This window comes from Dreissena polymorpha, chromosome 2 (assembly GCF_020536995.1).
Source record: "Dreissena polymorpha isolate Duluth1 chromosome 2, UMN_Dpol_1.0, whole genome shotgun sequence".
In the NCBI taxonomy this organism is placed as follows: Eukaryota; Metazoa; Mollusca; class Bivalvia; order Myida; family Dreissenidae; genus Dreissena; species Dreissena polymorpha.
In genome coordinates this window covers 114,953,534-114,975,658 of record NC_068356.1, presented here as the reverse complement: position 1 = coordinate 114,975,658, position 22,125 = coordinate 114,953,534, and the positions used below count along the sequence as shown (strand labels likewise).

At 34.5% G+C, this 22,125-nt stretch overlaps 1 protein-coding gene and 1 long non-coding RNA gene across 3 annotated transcripts in view; both read left to right on the top strand.

The window, feature by feature from the left end:
* Positions 1 to 10,857, top strand: part of LOC127868590 (aconitate hydratase, mitochondrial-like) — a 34,851-nt gene extending 23,994 nt beyond the window's left edge. For both annotated transcript variants that reach the window (XM_052410457.1, XM_052410455.1), the window contains 10 exons: positions 3,005 to 3,096; positions 4,597 to 4,702; positions 5,030 to 5,187; positions 5,709 to 5,967; positions 6,176 to 6,381; positions 6,742 to 6,839; positions 7,114 to 7,207; positions 9,104 to 9,236; positions 9,861 to 9,982; positions 10,315 to 10,857. In XM_052410457.1, coding sequence (XP_052266417.1) covers positions 3,005 to 3,096; positions 4,597 to 4,702; positions 5,030 to 5,187; positions 5,709 to 5,967; positions 6,176 to 6,381; positions 6,742 to 6,839; positions 7,114 to 7,207; positions 9,104 to 9,236; positions 9,861 to 9,982; positions 10,315 to 10,452 — 1,406 coding nt within the window. In that variant the 3' untranslated portion in view covers positions 10,453 to 10,857. The remainder of the gene's footprint in view (positions 1 to 3,004; positions 3,097 to 4,596; positions 4,703 to 5,029; positions 5,188 to 5,708; positions 5,968 to 6,175; positions 6,382 to 6,741; positions 6,840 to 7,113; positions 7,208 to 9,103; positions 9,237 to 9,860; positions 9,983 to 10,314) is intronic.
* Positions 10,858 to 16,000: 5,143 nt separating this feature from the next.
* LOC127868589 (uncharacterized) lies at positions 16,001 to 21,374 on the top strand. Its single transcript, XR_008044189.1, has 2 exons — positions 16,001 to 16,128; positions 19,989 to 21,374. It is a non-coding gene; the product is annotated as an uncharacterized LOC127868589 (long non-coding RNA).
* Positions 21,375 to 22,125: the final 751 nt, after the last annotated feature.

Sequence of the window (22,125 nt, the reverse complement as noted above, 5' to 3'; positions counted from 1 at the left end):
TCCCCATGGTGTAATACCAGTATCTTGATTATTCTAGCTGGCGACGTATGTGTGGATTACATTTTATATTAATGTTTTTCATTCCTAAGGTAATTCTGTCTTATAAATGTTTTTAAAACATTGGACATAAATATTTGTTACAAACTTAAAATCGTCAATTGGTATGCACACAAAATACAAGTATTCCAATACAAAAACATTCAGTGACTAAGGATTGGCTTCCTTTTATGTCTCTTCACTGTTCTTTTTTTAGCTCACCAGATTACTCAGGTGAGCTTTTGTGACCGGTCTTTGTCCGTCCGTCCACATTTGTTCGTAAACACTCTAGAGGCCACATTTATTGTCCGATCTTCATGAAACTTGGTCAGAAGCTTTGTCCCAATGAAATTTCGGTCGAGTTCGAAACTGGGTCGTGCCGGGTTAAAAACTAGGTCACTAGGTCCAAAAAAAAAAAAAAACTTGTAAAAACTGTAGAAGTCGTATTTCATGCCCAATCTTCATGTAACTTTGTCAAAATGTTTGTATTAATGATATGTTGGTTGAGTTCAAAAGTGGTTCCGGTCCATTGAAAAACATGGCCGCCAGTGGGCGGGGCAGTTTTCCTTATTTGGCTATAGAGAAACCTTGTAAACACTCTAGAAGTTACACTTTTTGCCCAATTATCATGAAAGTTGGTAAAAAAATTGGTTTTATTGATATCTTGGACGAGTTCGAAATGGTCAAGATCGGTGAAAAAACATGGCCGCCAGTGGGCAGGGCATTTTTCTCTATATGTATATAGTGAAAACATGTGAACACTAGAAGTCACATCTTTGGCCCAATTTTCATGAAATTTGGTCAGAACATTTGTATCCTTAATGAGATTTGAGTTCGAAAATGGTTCCGGTCCGTTGAAAAACATGGTTGCCAGGGGGACGGGGCAGTTTTCCTTATATTTATATAGTAAAAAGGCTTGTAAACAATCATGAATAAAGGTCCTGTAACATGCGAGACAACTCTTCTAAATATTGCATTTAAGTTTACAGTAGTTACTCCCCTTTGACTATTAATGTTTTCATAATAATACAGTGAAGTTGTGTGCATCATTTATGTGTTAATTGTTTTTCGAGGTTCGATGTTTTTTGAGCTCACCTGATTGCTCAGGTGAGCTTTTGTGAACGGTCTTTGTCCGACGTCCGTCTGTCCGTCATCCGTCCGTTAACATTTGTTTGTAAACACTCTAGAGGCCACATTTCTTTTCCGATCTTCATGAAACTTGGTCAGAAGCTTTGTCCCAATGATATCTCAGTCGAGCTCGAAAGTGGGTCATGCTGGGTCAAAAACTAGGTCACTAGGTCAAAAAAAAAAGAAATACCTTGTAAACACTGTAGAAGTCACATTTCATGCCTAATCTTCATGAAACTTTGTCAAAATGTTTGTCTTAATGATATGTTGGTGAAGTTCAAAAGTGGTTCTGGTCTGTTGTAAAACATGGCTGCCAGTGGGCGGGGCAGTTATCCTTATTTGGCTATAGAGATACCTTGTAAACACTCTAGAGGCCACATTTTTTGTCTGATCTTCATGAAACTTGGTCAGAACATTTGTCCCAATGATATCTCGATTGATTTCGAAACTGGGTCATGCTGGGTCAAAAACTAGGTAAAAAAAAAGAAAAACCTTGTAAACACTGTAGAAGTAACATTTCATGCCCAATCTTCATGTAACTTTGTCAAAATGTTTGTCTTAATGATATGTTGGTTGAGTTCAAAAGTGGTTCTGGTCCGTTGAAAAACATGGCCGCCAGTGGGCGGGGCAGTTTTCCTTATTTGGCTATAGAGAAACCTTGTAAACACACTTGAAGTCACAATTTTTGGCCAATCATCATGAAAGTTGGTCAAAACATTAGTTTTATTGAAATCTGGGACGAGTTCGAAAATGGTCCAGATCGGTGAAAAAACATGGCCGCCAGTGGGTGGGGCATTTTTCTCTGTATGTATATAGTGAAAACATGTGAACACTAGAAGTCACATTTTTGGCCCTATTTTCATGAAATTTGGTCAGAACATTTGTTTCCTTGATACAAGAGTTGAGTTCAAAAAGGTTTCGGTCAGTTGCATAACATGACTGCCGGGGGGGGGCAGTTTTCTTATATTTATATAGTAAAAAAAGCTTGTGAACACTCTAGAAGTCACATTTTTTGCCCATTCATCATGAAACTTGGTGAAAAGATTGGTTTTATAAATATCTCAGATGAGTTGGCAAATGGTCCCGAGCGGTCAAAAAACATGGCCGCCAGGGGGGGTGGGGCAGTTTTCCTTATGTGACTAGAGAGAAACCTTGTTATCGAACACTATAGAAGTCACATTTTTTGCCTAATCATCGTGAAACTTAGTCAATACATTGGTTTTATTGATTTCTTGGACAAGTTGGAAAATGGCTCAGATCGGTGAAACACAATTTTTAGCTCACCTGATTGCTCAGGTGAGGTTTTAGGATTGGTCTTTGTCCGCCGTCCATCCGTCCACATTTGGTTTGTAAACACTCTAGCATTCACACTTCTCAAGCATTCTTTATGAAAGTTGCTGAAAGATCTCAGTCCAGTTTGATAATAAGCAAAATCACATAATTAATGCCATAACTATTGCCCTTAGATTGTCGAAATTTTCATTATATTATACAAAATCCTTGTAAACACTCTAGAGGTCACAATTTTGTTTCAGAGTTTATGAATCTTGGTCAAAATATTTATTTTTGTAAGCAAAGTTTGATGTTTGGTAAGGGGGGTCAACTCAAAATATAGGTCACCAGGTCAAATCTTACAAAAACAAAACACTCAATACGCCAGAGTTTTGGTTCAATAATGATGAAACTTGACCAGGATGTTGTCTGGACAATATCTAGGTCAAGTTTGATGTTAGGTAAAGATTGAATGAACCGACTCCTCTCAGGTGAGCGAACTAGGGCCATCTTGGCCCTCTTGTTTCTATTTCACTATCAATAGTTGTTTGTTCTCACAAATTTGCAGATATAGCGGATGCTGCCAACTCGTACAAGAACCTTTTGTCTGCAGATAAGGGAGCTAAATATGACCAGATAATTGACATCAATCTCGATACTGTACGTACACTAATGGCTATTTAGTGATTAATTCAATTAAATTGTTCTTATCAGCTTTATATATGTGGAACTCATATTTGTTTGTCCTTGTAGACACATTTTATGTAAGATAATTGCTTGCATTTAACATGTTGGATATTGGATATTGTATTCTGATTTTAGCCCACCTGAGCAATGTGCTCATGGTGAGCTTTTGTGATGCCCTTTTTGCGGCATGCCGTGTCAACATTTGCCTTGTTGAGGCCACATTTCTTGTCCAATCTTCATGAATCTTTGTCAGAAGATTTGTTTCAAAGATATCTTGGATGAGTTCGAAAATGGTTTTGATTGGTTGAAAAACATGGCTGCAAAGGGGGGGGGGGGCTTTTGTCCTTTTATGGTTAAAGTAAAGCCTTGTTAACACCTTAGAGCCCACATTTATGGTCTAATCTTCATGAAACTTGCTTTGAACATTTGTCCTAATAATATCTTAGATAAGTTCAAAAATAGTGCTGGTTGGTGGAAAAACATGGCCACCAGGGGTCTGGGCATTTTTCCTAATATGGCTATAGTAAAACTTTGTTAACACTGTAGAGGCAACATTTATTGTCCAATCTTCATAAAACTATGTCATAAGATTTGTCCCAATGATATCTTGGAAAAAGATGGTTCTGGTTTCTTGAAAAACATGGCTGGCAGGTAGCAGGGTATTTTTCCTTATATGGCTATATTAAAACCTTGTTAACAGTATTGAAGCCAGATTTATTTTCCAATCTGCATGAAACTTGGTCAGAATAATTGTCCCAATTATATATTGGATGAGTTAAAAAATGGTAAGGTTTGTTGCAAAACATGGCCACCAGGGGATGAAGCATTTTTTATATGGCTTTTGTAAAACCTTGTTAACACTCTAGAGCCCACATTTATTGTTCTATCTTTATGAAACTTGGACAGAAAGTGTCAATGATATCTTTGATGAGTTCAAAATGTTTCTGATTGGTTGAAAAACATTGCCACTTGGGGGTTGGGTATTTGTCCATATATGACTATATTAAAACCATGTTAAAACTGGAAAATGGTTCCAGTCTGTTGAAAAGCATGGCAGTTTTCCTTATATTACTATAGTTAACCTTGTTAACCCTCTTAAAGTTTCATTTATAGTTCAATCTTCTTTAGGAATATCTTAGGGGAGTGACTTTGGGCATTTCAGGCCCCTTTGTTTTCCAAATCAATTGGAAGTTCTTCTACACAAGTTCTTGTTCTTGGTTTGGCTCGCAATCTCCATATTTCAGTTATAAACCAAACAAAATAGATGTACCAGTATTTGAAAAGGTTGCTTTTCCCATAATAGAGTAAGATTTTTGATACCAATTAATTCTTCTTTCTAATGTACCAATACATTTACAGATTACAAAAATGAACATCATTAGCATTATACAAGTAGCTTAGACTATTAAAAAGTTTGTGTTTTTAAGCTCTTTCACATAATGTTAATATAATGTTTAATATGTGTTTTACCAGCTGGAGCCAAGTGTGAACGGTCCATTCACTCCAGACCTGTACAACCCCATATCCAAACTGAAGAAGACTGCACAAGAGAAAGGCTGGCCACTTGATATAAGAGTCGGTATGTTACAGAATAATTTTCTGATTCATATAATTGCACTTTCACATAAATTATTACATAAATGCATAAATAAAGACATGTCTTTATTTAAAAAAATATTATTCCAAATGGCTGTATCAAATAAATTTAAATAGTCACACAAACCCTATTGCCAAAAGCCAAAAAAAACTAGCTCACTTGCCAAAAGTCCTGGAGGGGAAATATATTTCCTTCAATGCACTTGGAATGTGTAATAAGATATGTTGGCCATATAACTATGGCCTGGAAAATGACTGCACATTTAAATTCAAATGCTAAAATGCACATTTCTTTCTTACTGTGCTGTAGGTCTGATAGGCAGCTGCACTAACAGCAGTTATGAGGACATGAGTCGCTCTGCCAGTATTGCCAAACAGGCGCTTGCCAAGGGTATCAAGGCCAAGTCAGCATTCACCATTACACCAGGCTCAGAACAGATCAGGGCAACAATAGAAAGAGATGGACAGGTGTGTATTCATTAGCATGGATATTTGTTGACAAATACACATTAACAGATCAGGACAACAATAGAAAGAGATGGACAGGTGTGTATTCAGCATGGAAATCTGTAGACAAATACACATAAACAGATCAGGACAACAATAGAAAGAGATGGACAGGTGTGTCCATCAGCATGAAAATTTGTAGACAATTGCACATGAACGAATAAGCGTCCATGGAAATTAATGAATTTGCTCTTAAGTTGCATTATGATAGCATTTGTATCCAATCTTATGAGTTAGGGGTTTCACTGTCAATCGCCATTGTGGTTAAATGCAACAAATTTTAAAAAGTGGCATCAATTTTTACAAAGCGGCACATTTTATTGCTCATAAAAAAAGATTAATAATGTTTTAGTATAGTTTAATAATTGTTTGCACTATATATTAAAGTGAATGTCTGAAATGTACTTTAAAAAAATAAATATCCTTCATGGTAAACCAATTTATGATTTGAGCATGTTTTTAATAAATAAAATATTCTGTAGGCCGCAGCTTTGAGAGACATTGGTGGTGTTGTACTCGCCAATGCTTGTGGGCCATGTATTGGTCAGTGGGACCGGAAAGACGTAAAGAAAGGAGAAAAGAACACAATTGTGACTTCCTATAACAGGAATTTCACTGGAAGGAATGATGCTAACCCTGCAACACACGCTTTCGTCACATCGCCGGAGCTTGTCACAGCCATGGCTATCTCAGGAGAGCTTGGATTCAACCCAGAGACTGATGAACTTACTGCTGCCGATGGTAACCAACTTGTTTATGACAAATAAAATAGTCATTGAATTTGACATTGATTCTGCATAATGTTATCTGTTATGGCAGTTAACAATATTAGCTGTAGTTCGAGGTTGGCATGTGCTAACATTCTAAAATTGTAATGTTCAATTATTCTAAGCTATTGATAGATGAAAGAAAAATAGACTAAGTAAGGTTCTGTTGTACATACTGTCAGGAAGCAAATTCAAACTGAACAGCCCGTATGGTGATGAGCTCCCAGCTAAAGGTTTCGACCCAGGAATGAACACCTTCCAGGCCCCACCCAAAGACAGCAGCAAGGTGTCCGTGAAGGTGGATCCTAAAAGCAACAGGCTGCAGCTACTTTCTCCCTTCGAAAAGTGGGACGGAAAAGACCTCGTAGACATGCCAATCCTTATCAAGGTACAGAGTAAACTTTGCTCACGAATTTAACTGCACACATGCTGAACCCCTCATAGGCCATTGTAAACGCAACGATGGGGAATGATTTCCTTGTTTCAAGCTTGATATAAACTTTACAAGCTTTACTGTGTAAACTTTTGAGTAAACTGTGTTAAAAGTTTATTACTTGACTTCCAAATCAAAGGTTTGAGAAAGAAACGTAGAGGTGGTATTGTTACTTTGACTGAAAATAGTCATTGGCCCTGCTATTTAGTATTTATACAGTCGCTCACTCTTTAATTGTTTCAGAATACTTTCCCCACTCCCCAAAAGTTAAAATTGAAACAAGCGGAAGTGTTCAAGTGTATTTGATCATTTTAGGCCAAGGGCAAGTGTACAACTGATCACATCAGTGCGGCTGGCCAGTGGTTAAAATACAGAGGGCACCTAGACAACATCTCAAACAATCTGTTGATTGGGTCAGTTATCAGTAGTTTATTTGTATTTTGTGCCTTATGAGTTCTTCATGATTTTGAGATTTCAACTACCAGTCGTTTCATAATTATTATCGTCATCAATAGTCAATACATGCTAATCAAGAATTTTGCTCAAACTACATTTAAAAGTTTTAAATAAGACTTAATTATTATTATTGCACTGATACTTGTGCATTTTATGATAATTACTTTAGTGAGTTAGTATTGATGACGTTATATACACAATTTTACAACTGATTTGTATGTTCTGTTACAGAGCTGTGAATGCTGACAATGGAGAAATTAATAAAGTAAAGAATCAGTTGACTGGAGAGTATGGGACAGTGCCCGACACTGGCCGCTACTACAAGGTAGACACCTGACAGAGATATGGTCCTTAACCTTATAATGTGTGACAGTTTCTCTAAGATAAACTCAAATAAAACTGGTTTTTATGTCCCCTTTTGAAAAAAAGGGGCTATATAGTTTTCACACTGTCCGTCAGTCTGTCACACTTTTCGTGTCCGCTCTCTAATTCAAATAGTTTTCATCCGATCTTTACCAAACTTGGTCAGAAGTTGTATCTAGACAATATCTAGGTCAAGTTCGAATATGGGCCATGCCGGGTCAAAAACTAGATCACGGGGTCACTTAGTGCATTTCAATAACTTCAATCTTTATTGGGGGCATATGTCATCCTATGGAGACAGCTCTTGTTATGAGATATGTACATGTTATTTTTAAAACAATAATAGTTAAAAAGAACTTTTTTCATAGAAATCGATAAAGATGTATATTCAGCACATACTTCAAGATGAAATATTGTGGTTTTAATTTTATCAAGGTTGGGTTGTTTTTGTTGTAATTATTCCGTATGCCAAGTTTGGGAGGGTGAGTTTGTTTTTTGGTATGTCAGTCCAAATAAAATGTTATTGTTAATTCGAACTACAAATCTTAATGAATTGTAAATGTGCAATACACTCATCATGTCAGTGAGGCACACATTTCTTCATTGTTCTGTTCTTTGGACAAGACTGACATAGTGGTTAGGGATCACTAGCCTCATATGTAAAAGATCTGTAGTTATTTTGTAATCATAAATGATATTTTAGTCCCCTACCGGTTTCACCGGAGGGGACTTGTGGTTTTGTATCCGTCAGTCCGTCATACTTTTCTGGATCCTGCGATAACTCTTAAAGTTCTTAATATTTTTTCATGAAACTTGGAATATGGATAGATGGCAATATGGACATTATGCACGTCATTTCATTTTGTTCCTACGTCAAAAATTGTGGTTGCTATGGCAACAAATAGACTAGAAATACTGCTGAAAATGGTGTTTTTTTCTGGATCCTGCGATAACTCTAAAAGTTCTTAATATTTTTTTCATGAAACTTGGAATATGGATAGATGGCAATATGGACATTATGCATGTCATTTAATTTTGTTCCTACGTCAAAAATTGTGGTTGCTATGGCAACAAATAGACTAGAAATACTGCTGAAAATGGTGATTTTTTCTTGATCCTGCGATAACTCTAAAAGGTAGTAATATTTTTTCATGAAACTTGGAATATGGATAGATGGCAATATGGACGTTATGCACGTCATTTCATTTTGTTCCTACTTCAAAAATTGTGGTTGCAATGGCAACAAATAGACTAGAAATACTGCTGAAAATGGTGTTTTTTTCTGGATCCTGCGATAACTTTAAAAGTTCTTAATATTTTTTCATGAAACCTGGAACATGGATAGATGGCAATATGGACATTATGCACGTCATTTCATTTTGTTCCTATGTCTAAAATTATGGTTGCTATGGCAACAAATAGACTAGAAATACTGCTGAAAATGGTGTTTTTCTGGATCTTGCGATAACTTTAAAAGTTCTTCATGTTTTTTCATGAAACTTGGAACATGGATAGATGGCAATATGGACATTATGCACGTCATTTCATTTTGTTCCTACGTCAAAAATTCTGGTTGCTATGGCAACAAATAAAAAAAATATTCTGACAATGGTGGAATTTCTGACAATGGTGGAGCCGGTAGTGGACTTTTATTGCTTGGCAATAGTCTTGTATAATTATGTGATTTGTTTTCTATATAAATGTTAAATTTATTAATAAAATAAAATGCACTTAGACATTTCAGCAACTATTGAAGAGCAATTAGTGTGTCTTCATGCATACAACACTTTGTGGGTGTGGACATTATTCATACAAACAAAATGCAGTAAAAATTGAAGAGTATTTTGACTGTTTCCAGTCTAAGAAAACTCCATGGGTGGTCGTTGGAGATGAGAACTACGGTGAAGGCAGCAGCAGAGAACACGCTGCACTGGAGCCCAGGCATCTGGGAGGCAGGGCCATCATTGTCAAAAGTTTTGCACGAATTCATGGTAATCAAATGCATTTTTTGTGCATGTGGTTTTCAAATTGCATACAACACTGTTCGTAATAGATGTATCCTAAATATTGCTAGACTTTGGAAACCCCTACTATGGCAGTACAAATTAAGCTCACCCACCTTTTAATTATTCTTACATCATACCCGTAATAACAAGATAAAATCTCACCAGATAAATGTTGGTGTCTTCAACACTGTTGATACAGCAAACACGTGCAGTTTAGTGGTGCCATTTGTTTGATCTTATTAGGTCATTTGATGTTAAAGTGTTGTTTTCAGCTATTTTTATTTGTTAACATTAAATTGAAGACTGTGAAAATGAAAACAAATGTGGGAAAAATACAATGTTAATGTAATATCTATATTTTGTTAACTGCTATTCACACCAGATAGACTATAGTTTGTATATATAAACTTATATACCCTTTACATGGATAATAATTATTGATGCAATCATTTCATTATAATATGTCCCAAAAAAAGGCTATGGGCTAATGGGGTAAGTGAGAAGACTGGAAATTAATTTGTTAACATTTGTTAACATAATACAGAAACAGTAAATAAACGCTGAAACATTTTTGTAAGCAGGGATGATATAACAAGTTCCTTTTTTTAGAAACAAACTTAAAGAAGCAAGGTTTACTTCCCCTGACATTTGCCAACGCAAGCGACTATGATAAAATACAGCCATCAGACAGGGTCTCTCTGTTGGGCCTCAAGGATTTGGCACCCGGCAAGGTGAGGATGTTACTTTATTTGGGACTTTGAATCGTCCTATTTTTAGTTGATTTCCATGTATTTTTTCCTGAAACTTTTAATCAGTAACGCTTTTGGAATTTGTCAAATCTGTGTTAAAATAACTTTGTTTGAAAGTCTAGTGGCTTCAGATTATTTTCAAAATATCCATTTGCATTGACAACACATGTGAAGCTTTGGCAAATTATATTATTGATTTTTATAAATTTTACATTTTAAAATTTAACTGCCATGTTTTACTCCTTTACTTACTGTAACTATTTTTATTTTACCATAAAACAAAATAAAAAGATAAATGTATTTTAACTTTTCAGCCCGTCACCTGTGAGATCAAGCATGCCAATGGTCAAAAGGAGCAGATAACTCTGAATCACACAATGAACGAGGGTCAGATAGAGTGGTTCCGTGCTGGATCTGCTCTCAACAGAATGGCAGAACTTAAAAAGAAGTGAAAGACTTAACCTTATAACAGATATAAAACGATTGTGACATGTTTATTCAGATTTTGTGTTATCAAATATACATACACTGATCTTTTCCTAGTGTGATTAATTTTTTCTTATTACAAATACAATGGTAAGTTGTTGGTTTTTGTTCATACCTCTGTTTTGCTTATTTTTTTGTCTAATAGAGAAAAGTTCTGGATGTATTCTTGAGTGAAATGTAATCAAATAAGTATTTGATTCTCCTCAGGTGGCTTTATTGTAATAAAATTTTGTGCTGTAAATAAAGTATTTATAACTTTGGAATGTGATAAAGCTAACATAATGTAATGTATTATACAATTTTTAGTCACAAGCTCGTCAATGCATTTTTTGTTGCAAATTTTGAATGAAAATAAATTAAATTTATATGTTTGCAGAGTTGACTTGTTTTAATTAGTAAAACGCTTATCAAACTGCTTTGTGACCAATACTGATTTTAAGAAAAAAAATATGCTTAAACAGTTATGTAGTACAAAGTCTAAACAGTTTTCATAAAGTAAATGCATTGCATTAAATTAATGATTCGCAATTTTTATTAACTAAACATTGGTAGTTGGAAGTAATACTTAAAAACATCATATAATAAATTTACATTTTCAAGAATTTGCTTGAGATAAAATGACAAAAAGCTCCTTAAAGCAATTGGTATTTTAATAACTGTCTTGGAAATGCCATTTCATGGCTTTGAGCAGAAACAAAAGTACCTAATTAAATTTCATTCTCAATCTATGTAAACCTCATTTTGTATAAATTGTATTGTGATTCATATTAACATCAGTTTATTTTTATGCCCCCCCTTTATAGAAGAGGGGGTGTTTTGCTGGATGTCTATCTGTGAGTCTGTAGACCAGTTTGTTGAACTGGAGCATTCTTTGATAGAAACTTTGATGTTCCTCTTCCTGATGACTTGCAAGAATGAACACCATAGAATCACTTTCAGGAAGTTGTCATGGTTGCAAAAGCAATTCTGTATAGAAAGGCAAAGAAAGTTGGACAGACATTAACTAGCTTGGGTTTGTAATGGGTAATGGACTGCTCGAGACTCCGGAACATATAGCAGAGTGTGAAACAAAGAAGTGATGCACTTGGAATTTGTATGCATGAACATTCGTAGAACATGAACAACATCTATGTAGGAATTTCATATAGAGAATTTAAAAAAAAACGAAATGGTCTTATGGGCGCTTCTCACAACCTATCACTGTTTTATTCCTACTTGGGGGCACAATTTCTTCGTTGAGGAGGTATGTAGGAATTAGATGATATTGTTGTAGCAAAATGAACGCTTTTATGCTTAAAAAAGTCAGTTTGTTTCCACTTACCGGACCGACCATTATCATTATGATATGAGTTTTTGATCATGTTTGCTAAATTTGCAAAATAAACCTTTTAATATATGTATTGTGAAGAGCTTTGTAATTAAAAATCCTTATTAAAATGAGAAATAGCTTATGTATACCTTAAAAGGTTAACAAAAAGGAATGCTAACCTAAAAACCAATGTGTTGGAGATGACAGAGTGAAAAGATAAGATTTATTATGAGTCGGCAAGACATAAATAGACAACATAAGCCATAAAGGCTTTTGAACCGACTATATAAACATGAGTATAAATATAACAAGTATAAACAGCTACAATATAGAAATAAAATATAGCACAATTAAGTTAATAGATATGATTTGCATGCTGAAAAGTTAAAGAAATGATAGTATTACATTCTACTAGTTTTCATATTATTTAAAGAAATGTTGTTGTGCAGGAAGCAAATGTTTTTTGCTCTAAGAACCAGTATCAAAGTGAAAAAATGAATGCATGCGTGTTTAGTGGTCGGACGTTCCCAAGTTGATATTATATCCATGGTATAGTACCAGAAAGGCTGTTTACCAAAAAGGCCGCATAAGTGAACCAAAAAGGCCTCATGGTATACCAGAAAGGCCATACACTATTTTATATTATCATTGAATAGTTATGCTGAATATAATTATCATATCTATTAAATAGTCATGACTTGTTTATTAGTCTATTTAAAAACCGTTAATTGTATAATCTAAGTCGGCAAAAATATCGCGAATTATCGCATACAGTATAAAGTGTTCGTTAGTCACACTATTTTTCGTTGAGTAATAGATGTTTCAGTTTTTTTATTAAAAGCCGTTAATTTTGTAATCAAAGTCGGCATACTTATCGCCAATAAGCACGTAGGAATAATCCGTTTAAGAAAATTGTGTTTTTCTCTGAACTCTCTGTTTGCATCTAAAAGTGTAACCAACGAGTAATGAAGGTGTTGTAAACTTACGTGGCGGCCAAATATATATAAGATCCAGAATTATTGAGATACATATACATATATAACCCGTTCATGTGTCAAAGTTGCCTATAGTAGTTGCTTTGTTTTTTCATTAAATTGGTAAGTATACCGGATTTTATTTGGAGTTTGAAATATAGTGTTTTTAAATCGTGTAAATTATACGAATTTCTTCACGAGTGTAAATTTGTTGTGTGTTGATATTGTGTGAGTGTCGTGGTATGAGCATTGTTATAATCGTATAACATAGTCAATGTCGTCAAAAAGTAGCATACACAATATATAGTGTCCAACGTTATTCTCGATTACTATGTTAAACAATAAAATAAATATACGCATATGGATTAGTGACTGCTAAAAGACAAATATTTAATAAATTTTACATATATAATTAAGTACATAATATATCATTATATATTATTAATTTCCTCTTAAACTATTTTTTTGCAATTTTTAAAATATAAGAAGTTGAAGAATTTGCACGTACAAAAAAACTCGCTAATCAGACCAAGTGTCAAGGGTCATTCACAGTTTGCGGCATCTGTTTTGATAACGGATTAGTAGAACGCCCATATGGTGTAAAATGACACATATTGGCACATATTGATAATTACTTGCGCATTTAAAATAGTTTCTTAACTTTTAACGATATAAAACTAGCTACATTAAATTCGGAAGACTTCAACCAAAAGAAATAAAAATGCTTTATTCAATGTGATATTATTAAAAATTATAACAGATTGTATATATTATAACGCATTTCATTAGCATTCAAAATATATCAAGCAAAGTTTATGTTTTTTTATTTGCCGACTTCATTAGAATGTCAAATTTATTTAACATTGGTAACCTTTGAAAATATAGTTTTAAATATTCCTTTTCTTATTTCTCTATCTAAAAGACAAACAAGTACAAAGTGACACTCGTTTTTCTATAGCGTGTCCGTTGCAAAATTTACATTTTCTATTTTCGCGTAGTATCTAATTATAACGACCGCGTTCGATCTCTAATTTATGTGACAAGTATGAGGCGAATCAATGCACCACCTCCGAGTTCCCGGCCAAGGTTGGTCAAGTGTACGGTGTTGTGCTGGAGTAATGCACATGTATATTGTTTAAATTGTATTGTATTTTGTCACGTTCACTGTATATTCTATGTATTTTTTTGTAAATGTATTTTTTGTAATAAAGACAATAAAGAAGTTCATACAAGATTTATGTCGTACTCCTTTTTGATTTAATAGAAAATAGAATTCACATGTTAAACAATATTCTTATGTAATTGAAATTAATTGAAATTATGTGTATTTTGTAATAAAGAAAATAAAAAACTTCATACATGTTTTATGTCGTACTCCATTTTCAATTAATTGAAATTATGTATATTTTGTAATAAAGAAAATAAAAAACTTCATGCATGTTTTATGTCGTACTCCATTTTCAATTAATTGAAATTATGTATATTTTGTAATAAAGAAAATATACATGATGTTTGTACTAAACTAAAGCTATGTTGGCATTTACGCTTTCCGAAAAGTTTTTAACCAATATTCTTTATTTAAAACTCACCTATAATCTCAAAAAGAGAAAAAACAACACTATTTTATTGTCCTATGAACTTGTATCAAATAAACACACGCATACTGTTAAAAGATTTAAGTTAGCGAAACTGAGTGAAACAATACCGGATTAAGATAAGTTTTATTTATATCCGAGATGTATTACTATTAGCAGAACAATTAATCAGCTGAGATTCTAGTAACAACTATTCAGATACTTAGTATTGCATCTATGTAGAGTAATTATTCTCTTATTCGGCGTAAGCTGTATTACGCCAGCTTTTCACCTTGACTTGACCTTTGTAAGTGTCCAATAATACTCAAATAAAATTTCCCGCGGCTAGGTACGAATGAATACACTTCATTTATTCCATTGGCTGATTTGAGTATAACACCAGAACATTGGAAACATATCCGCGTCTTCGTAACACTGTTTTACTGCATGAAACAATTTTATCTCTAATGAAAAGGCTCAATATATAGAACAGTTTTACAATAAACTTTCGACATAAATACAGTTTGTGCGTTCACCTTTTATTTTCAGAGAATTACCATCACAAAAGCGTTTATACTAAAGGCTATGTTGTCATATTTAGTACTTACTTGCATTGCATTTCAACTCGCGAGGTTTCGGGTCAATTCGCGGCCATTTGTGAAAGTCAGAGTTTATATACAGTTCATCACCGGAGTTCGCAGAAGGGGTTGCGATCATTTTGTTACACCGGTCTTACTGACAATAACGTAGTGACTGTAATGCATTGCATTCCAATCCGCAAGGTATCAAGGTCAGTTTGCGGTCAGTTGCAGAAATCTTTATATAAACGCCGTCTCGTAAACTTTGTGCACTTGAAGTCTGTTTTGATCAGAAAGATACTAAATAAAGATATTCGGCGATATTATTGTGGTATGTCAATCATCGATTTTTAATATGGTTTCAACATTTGCATGATAAGGACCAATTTTGATAAAATTAATTAGAAATATTTATCAATTTAGACCAATTTATTAAGCTTGAGCACAATAATTCACTATACTATAATTATGCAATTAAATAAGATTCGAGTATTGCCGGCTGACCTATATGCACTCGTTTATTTTCATGTTTCTTGTGTTTTTCTATTCTGTAAATATAGATATCTGAGTAATAATATCACATAAAGCAAAATAAGCCACGAAATCTGGCGCAACACCCCGTAATTGATTTGCTTATGATGTAGCTAAGAACTGCGCAGAAAAAAGGCATCCGCTACTTTTTATCTCATAGGGATAACTTTTGATCGTTCATAAACATCGACCACAATCAACGCCGTATATCTTTTTTAAAGATATTTCTTGTTACAATGATGAGAATTTCTTTCTATCTTCTAAGTATGGAAGAAGCTTTTACAATCGCGCTACCATTATAAATTATTTTCCTTTTAAGTTTTAAAGATTAGCTTAACAAGTGAATCATTTTGTAGGTATATGGGTTAGTAAAATTGATGTTTCCTTAAAACAGATACAAGAAAACTTGTTTTGGCATGATGCTCGAAGTTCACACAAAACATTACTCAAACTCAACAAAGCGGCTAAAATAAGATGATCAGGTGGATGCTCGGAACTTGTCTCTGCGAAGAGATGTTATGGGCAGTCGAGAACACACAATTACTGCACTTTAACCTCAATATGGCGTAAAGTGACCCCTTGCCGGAAAACGGTTGGAAATGTCACTGGTGATTTTGCGAACATTTTGCAGATTGAAAGCATGCAAACAGACATCAGTAACGTGTTACACACGAAGGTTATTGTAAAATTGAATATATTTGTAAATTTACGATATTTTGTAGTTGTTTTTTATTAACTCATTATCAATGTGTAATACGTTTCCGTGTCAAATTCGATTGATTACATAAGTTAATTTGATCCTAGCTAAAGAAACTTCAGCGTACAGTTTACATAGTATTGACAGACCTGTACGCTGAAGCTAACCCAGTATCGAAAGTCAACCAGAGTCATAACATATTTATGTCACGCTATAAATCAAAGAAAGCTCATTTTCTTGGATACATTTCTACATATATTGGTGAATGAATATAAAATACTGCATCAGGGATTATTTTAAGGTTCAAATGTTTCAAATGCATCTTACAATATACGAAAATAACTCTCATCAGTCTGAAATTCACAATTTTGATGCCATTGTCGCTTTGTCACGTGACAAGTTTTCATTTCGATACTTTTAGATCGACCTTGACATTATTTGCTGAAATTGTAAACATTACTTTCGTTTTCTGAAATCTATTATTTGTGATAAATAACTTACGTCTGGTGGATTATAAGATTGATTTCAGTGTGAATCCGGTAGTTTTAAATAATATTTACTTTGAGTTTGTATTTACACTACAGTTTGTTTACAAAACAAGCGAGAATAATCTAAAATACCGGGAAATGTCATTCTGAATTTGAAAACACTTGAGCACATGGTATGTTACTCAAAATAGAAATAACGTCATATGACCGTGAAATCTCAGGAGATTCGCATTTCAAGTAAGTCTGACACATCGCTGTTTTTCTCGATATGTAAAAGCAGAATAGATCAATTTTAAATGTTTAAGATAGTATTTTGTGAAAGATTATATCAGTTAAATGTAAAAAATGTCAATCTTTCCGATCAAGTGGTTGATTTGGGACAATAACTGCATTTAAAAGCTGTTTTGGACCGGTATTTTTTAACTGTCAACTTTTCGGGAATTTCTGGTTGACTTTCCTAATGGGGTTGGTCCATAACTATAAAGTCGCGCCAGTCAAAAATCATAAAAAGCGACATTTAAAGTTATGGTAGCCAGAACTAATTTGATCCTTAATTTCTTATATTCTTAACTAACTTGGTTTGATCAATTGACACCACTTAACTTTATATATATTTAATTTTACTGACAAATATTGTGTACCACAGGGTCTGGAACCTAGTTATATTGGGGACCACTGATAATATGCCATGTTATAATATGCCGTGTTTTGACTGAAAATATCAAAATCAATCACTGTGTATCCACAAGTGTACTGTCACTGGCTTTCTGTCCATCGTTAATTTGGTTGTATTTTTTTGGTTGTCTGTCCATTGTTAATTTAGTTCTTTTTGAAATTTTTTCAGAGAGTCAACATTTATTTTCTGTATTGTCAGCCATCTTGTTCAAATGTAGTTCTGGCTACCATAACTTTAAATGTCGTTTTTTTTGTTTTTGTCTGGTACGACTTTATAGTTATGGACCAACCCCATTAGGAAAGTCAACCAGAAATTCCTGAAAAGTTGACAGTTAACAAAGACCGGTCCAAAACAGCTTTCAAATGCAGTTGTTGGCCCAAATCAACCACTTGATTGGAAAGATTGACATTTTTCACATTTAACTGATATATTCTTTCACAAAATACTATCTTAAACATTCAAAATGTATCTATTCTGCTCTCACATATCCAGAAAAAACAGCGATGTGACAGACTTTCTTGAAATGCAAATCTCCCGAGATTTCACGGTCATATGACATTATTTCTTTTTTTAGTAACAAACCATGTGCTCAAGTGTTTTCAAATTCAGAATGACATTTCCCAGTTTTTTAATTATTCTGGCTTATTTTGTAAACAAATTGTAGTGTCAATACAAAGTCAAAGTAAATATTATATAAAACTAACTGATTCACAATGAAATCAGTATTATAATCCACCAGACGTAAGTTGTTAATCACAAATAATAGATTTCAGAAAACGAAAGTAATGTTTACAATTTCAGCTAAAATGTCAAGGTTGATCCGAAAGTATCCAAATGAAAACTCGTCACGTGACAAAGTGACAATGGCGTCAAAATTGTGAATTTCAGACTGATGAGTTATTTTCATCTATTGTAAGATGCATTTGCAACATTTGAACCTTAAAATATTCCTCGATGCAGTAATTTATATTCATTCACCAATATATGTAGAAATGTATCCAAGAAAATGAGCTTTCTTTGATTTATAGCGTGACATAAATATGTTACGACTCTGGTTGACTTTCGATATGGTGTTAGCTTCAGCATACAGGTATGTCAATACTATATAAACAGTAGGCTGAAGTTTCTTTAGCTAGTTAAAATGATGTCAGCAACAGGTTCGCATTTCAAAGCAAAATCAAAGTCTTACCAATGTCGCGATTCAAAAAAGCTTTAACCATGAAAAGTTGATCCAACCGAAATCGCTTCAAAATTAAGCTTCCAAAAGCCAAAAAAGAGAGCTATTTCTTAAGTAAGCGATCACGTGACAAAAATGACTGTATTCAATAAAACGCAAAAAATCCGAACATTTAATCTCAAACGTCTGTATGGTTCCGAAGCATGGTCATCCAAAATACTTATTGATATAGAAATGTACTGGTCAAAATGTCTGACAAAGGGTTTTTTGTCAGCCTGATCGGTGCACTGAAATGAATTTCTTCTGTCAATTTCATTTTTTTGGGGCAAAAAGCCAAAGGACTAATCCAATCTGAAACACTTGAGTCATCATGTCCATTTATAAAACCAGGGGCAAAAACCCTTCTTAGAAAGGGGCCTCTTTTTCTTCCCCTTTAACCAAAAGGCCCTTTCCCCTACAGAAATTGCTTTAAAATCATGCATTTTTCTCTAAATTTCCAATCTACCTCAGTATTTTTCATTCCCCAAAGCCAGAAAAAAAAATTCTTTTTTTTCCCTGAAAAAAGGCTTTGGCCTTTTCCCCAAAGTTGGTGTTCTTGCTCTGAAAACTGGCTTACAAAGTTTTTATGCCCCCGATGGAGGGCATATAGTGATCGGACTGTCCGTCCGTATGTCTGTCTTTCCGTCACACTTTGCGATTAGGTTTCAAAAAATGCTCATAACTTCTATGTCGCTTCAGATGTAACCTTCATATTTGGTATGCATGTGTATATGTACAACGCCTTTCCATACGCATTCAAGTTTTGACCCCTTTGACCTTGACCTTGAACTTAGGGGTCCACATTTAGGTTTCGAAATCTGCGTTTAGGTTTCGAAAAAAGCTCATAACTTCTATGTCGCTTCAGATGCAACCTTCATATTTGGTATGCATGTGTATATGGACAAGGCCTCTCCATACGCACACGAATTTGGACCCCCTTGACCTTGAAGTTAGGGTCCGCGTTTAGGTTTCGAAATCTACCTTTAGGTTTAGAAAAATGCTCATAACTTCTATCGAATTGTTTTCGGGCTCATATGTCATCCTATGGAGACTCTTGTTCTACCGCTATTTTACAATAATTGCTAATAAAAGTCAGTTTGGTACGCATTCACTTTACATGTACGCAATGTATACCCCGTGTTTTAATAAGAGCGTTGCGTGAAATTGTTGCTTTCGTCTGATAAGTTCTGCACATCTAAAGCGTGCTTGTTGCAATAGATCATGTTCTTTAACAAAATATAAAATCGCAACTCAGTACATTGGTATTAAAGCACACAATGGGAAAGTATTGAACCATTGAAATTATAGACAAAATACATCGATTTACCACTAAAGCATTGCAGTCAATGAATTTTTGCCCTCATGTTTTAGAATTACTATGAATAAATTGACATTAAACTGTTCACTAATATTGCATTTATAGTTGTTTTATTTAACGCATTCTTTCTCTTGTTTCAAGATTTGCATCAAGGAAAAATGATTCCACAGCTCTGGACGAAAGGAGAACATCTTCACCTTCTGATGTTGCACAGCAGCCACCATACCAGTTTATGACTGAATTCTACAATAATCCAGAAAAATTCTCGTATGAGAAAACATTTCCAGACCCACAAGCAGATTCATGGAAGTTTGAAAAACCAATTTGCCTTACATGCATAACTGTCTTGTTTGTGTACTTTGGGTTTATTCGAGAAGAAAATAATCTTGATAAAATTTTAAAACGCCCGCTGTATGATACCTTTCCCTATCTTGAACAACAGAATTTGGAGGACATAATTAGCACCTTGCAGGGCGAAGGAAAGGATACCACAGAGTATGAGGAAGAGCTCTTAAAAGTGCAGAAAAAAGCTGCAGCCATGAAAAAGTGATTGCTTGAACTAAAGACAGTTAAAGATGTAAAAATAATTAAACTATGTCTTCAATAATAATTTGTTAAATAACCAACAATGCCTCATGAAAATACTGGTGATACTGGGGATTAAGCAGAAATGCAGGGGGGGGGAGGGCAATTTTTATGCCCACTTTGTTAAAATATTTAGCGCCACTTTTATTTTGTATGCCCACACCCTTTTTTGTTTGCTCACATGAGCACAATGTGGTCATGGTGAGCTTTTGTAATCGCCTTTTGTTCGTTGTGCGGCGTCAAAATTTGCTTTGTTGACACCCTAGAGGCCACATTTATTATCAGATTTTTATGAACTTTGGTCAGAAAATTAGTCTCAATGATATCTTGGATGAGTTTGAAAATGGTTACAGTTGCTTGAAAAACATGGCCGCTAGGGGGCGGGGAATTTTTCCTTATATGGCTATATATGGCAATAGTAAAATCTCGTTAACACTGAAGAGGCCACATTTATTGACAGATCTTCATGAAACTTGGTCAGAAGATTCGTCCCAATGATATCTTGGACAAGTTTGAAAATGATTCATGCCAAGTGGCATGCCATTTTTCCTGATATGGCTATAGGAAAACCTTGTCAACACTCTAGTGGCCATACTTATTTTCCGATCTTCATGAAACTTGGTCAAAACATACGTCCTCTGACATCTTGGATGAGTTCGAAAATGGTTCTTGTCTGTGAAAAAACATGACCACTACTGACTATGGGGCGGGACATTTATTCTAATATGGCTATATATGGCTATAGTAAAACCTTGTTTACACTCTTGAGGCCGCATTTTTTGTTCCATCTTCATGAAACTTGGTCAGAAGATATGTCCTAATGATATCTTGAACGAGTTAGAAAATGGTACTGGTTGGTTGAAAAACATGGCTGCATTCGGACGGGGCATTTTTCCTTATATAGCTATGGTAAAAACTTAATTAAATACAAAGGCTCAAGTATTGATGTGTTCCTTTTTATGCCCCCGAAGGAGGGCATATTATATAGTGATCAGACTGTCCGTCCGTCTGTCCGTCACACTTTGCGTTTATGTTTCGAAAAATGCTCATAACTTCTAATCTATGTTGCTTCAGATAGCAATTTCATATTTGGCATCCATGTGTATATTGATAAGGCCTTTCCATATGCACACAAATTTTGACCCCTGTGACCTTGAACTTAGGGTCCTGCATTTAGGTTTCGAAAAAAGCTCAAAACTTCTATCGAGCGTTTATAGGGGGCATAAGTCATCCTATGGTGACAGCTTTTGTTTTAACTTAAAAGTCACATATCCAGGGCATAAAATGTTTCTCATGAAGTGCACATATAATAAACCACATAATAGTGTTTATACATACATATTTTACTATGTGTAATCACATCAAATGCGTCCTCATGTGGCTTATTATGAATTTATTTCTTCGTCATCGAAACATATGATGAAGATGCAGTTTTCTTTCCACACATTCAAATAACACTGTTACATCCACGTTATACGAAACATTGTCTTACTGCTGCTAATGCATATGCAGCCAGCGTAGCTCGACCCCAGCGTGCGCACTTGTGCGCACTATGGCCTGTTGCTACGCTTTACGCTATAAAAAAAGCACGCAACATTTCGTGGTAACTTCTCAGTGTTCTCATCAGTATGCATATCCTGATAAGACTGCGCGGATGCGCAGGCTGGAGTGGAGCCACGTTGGCAGCATATTG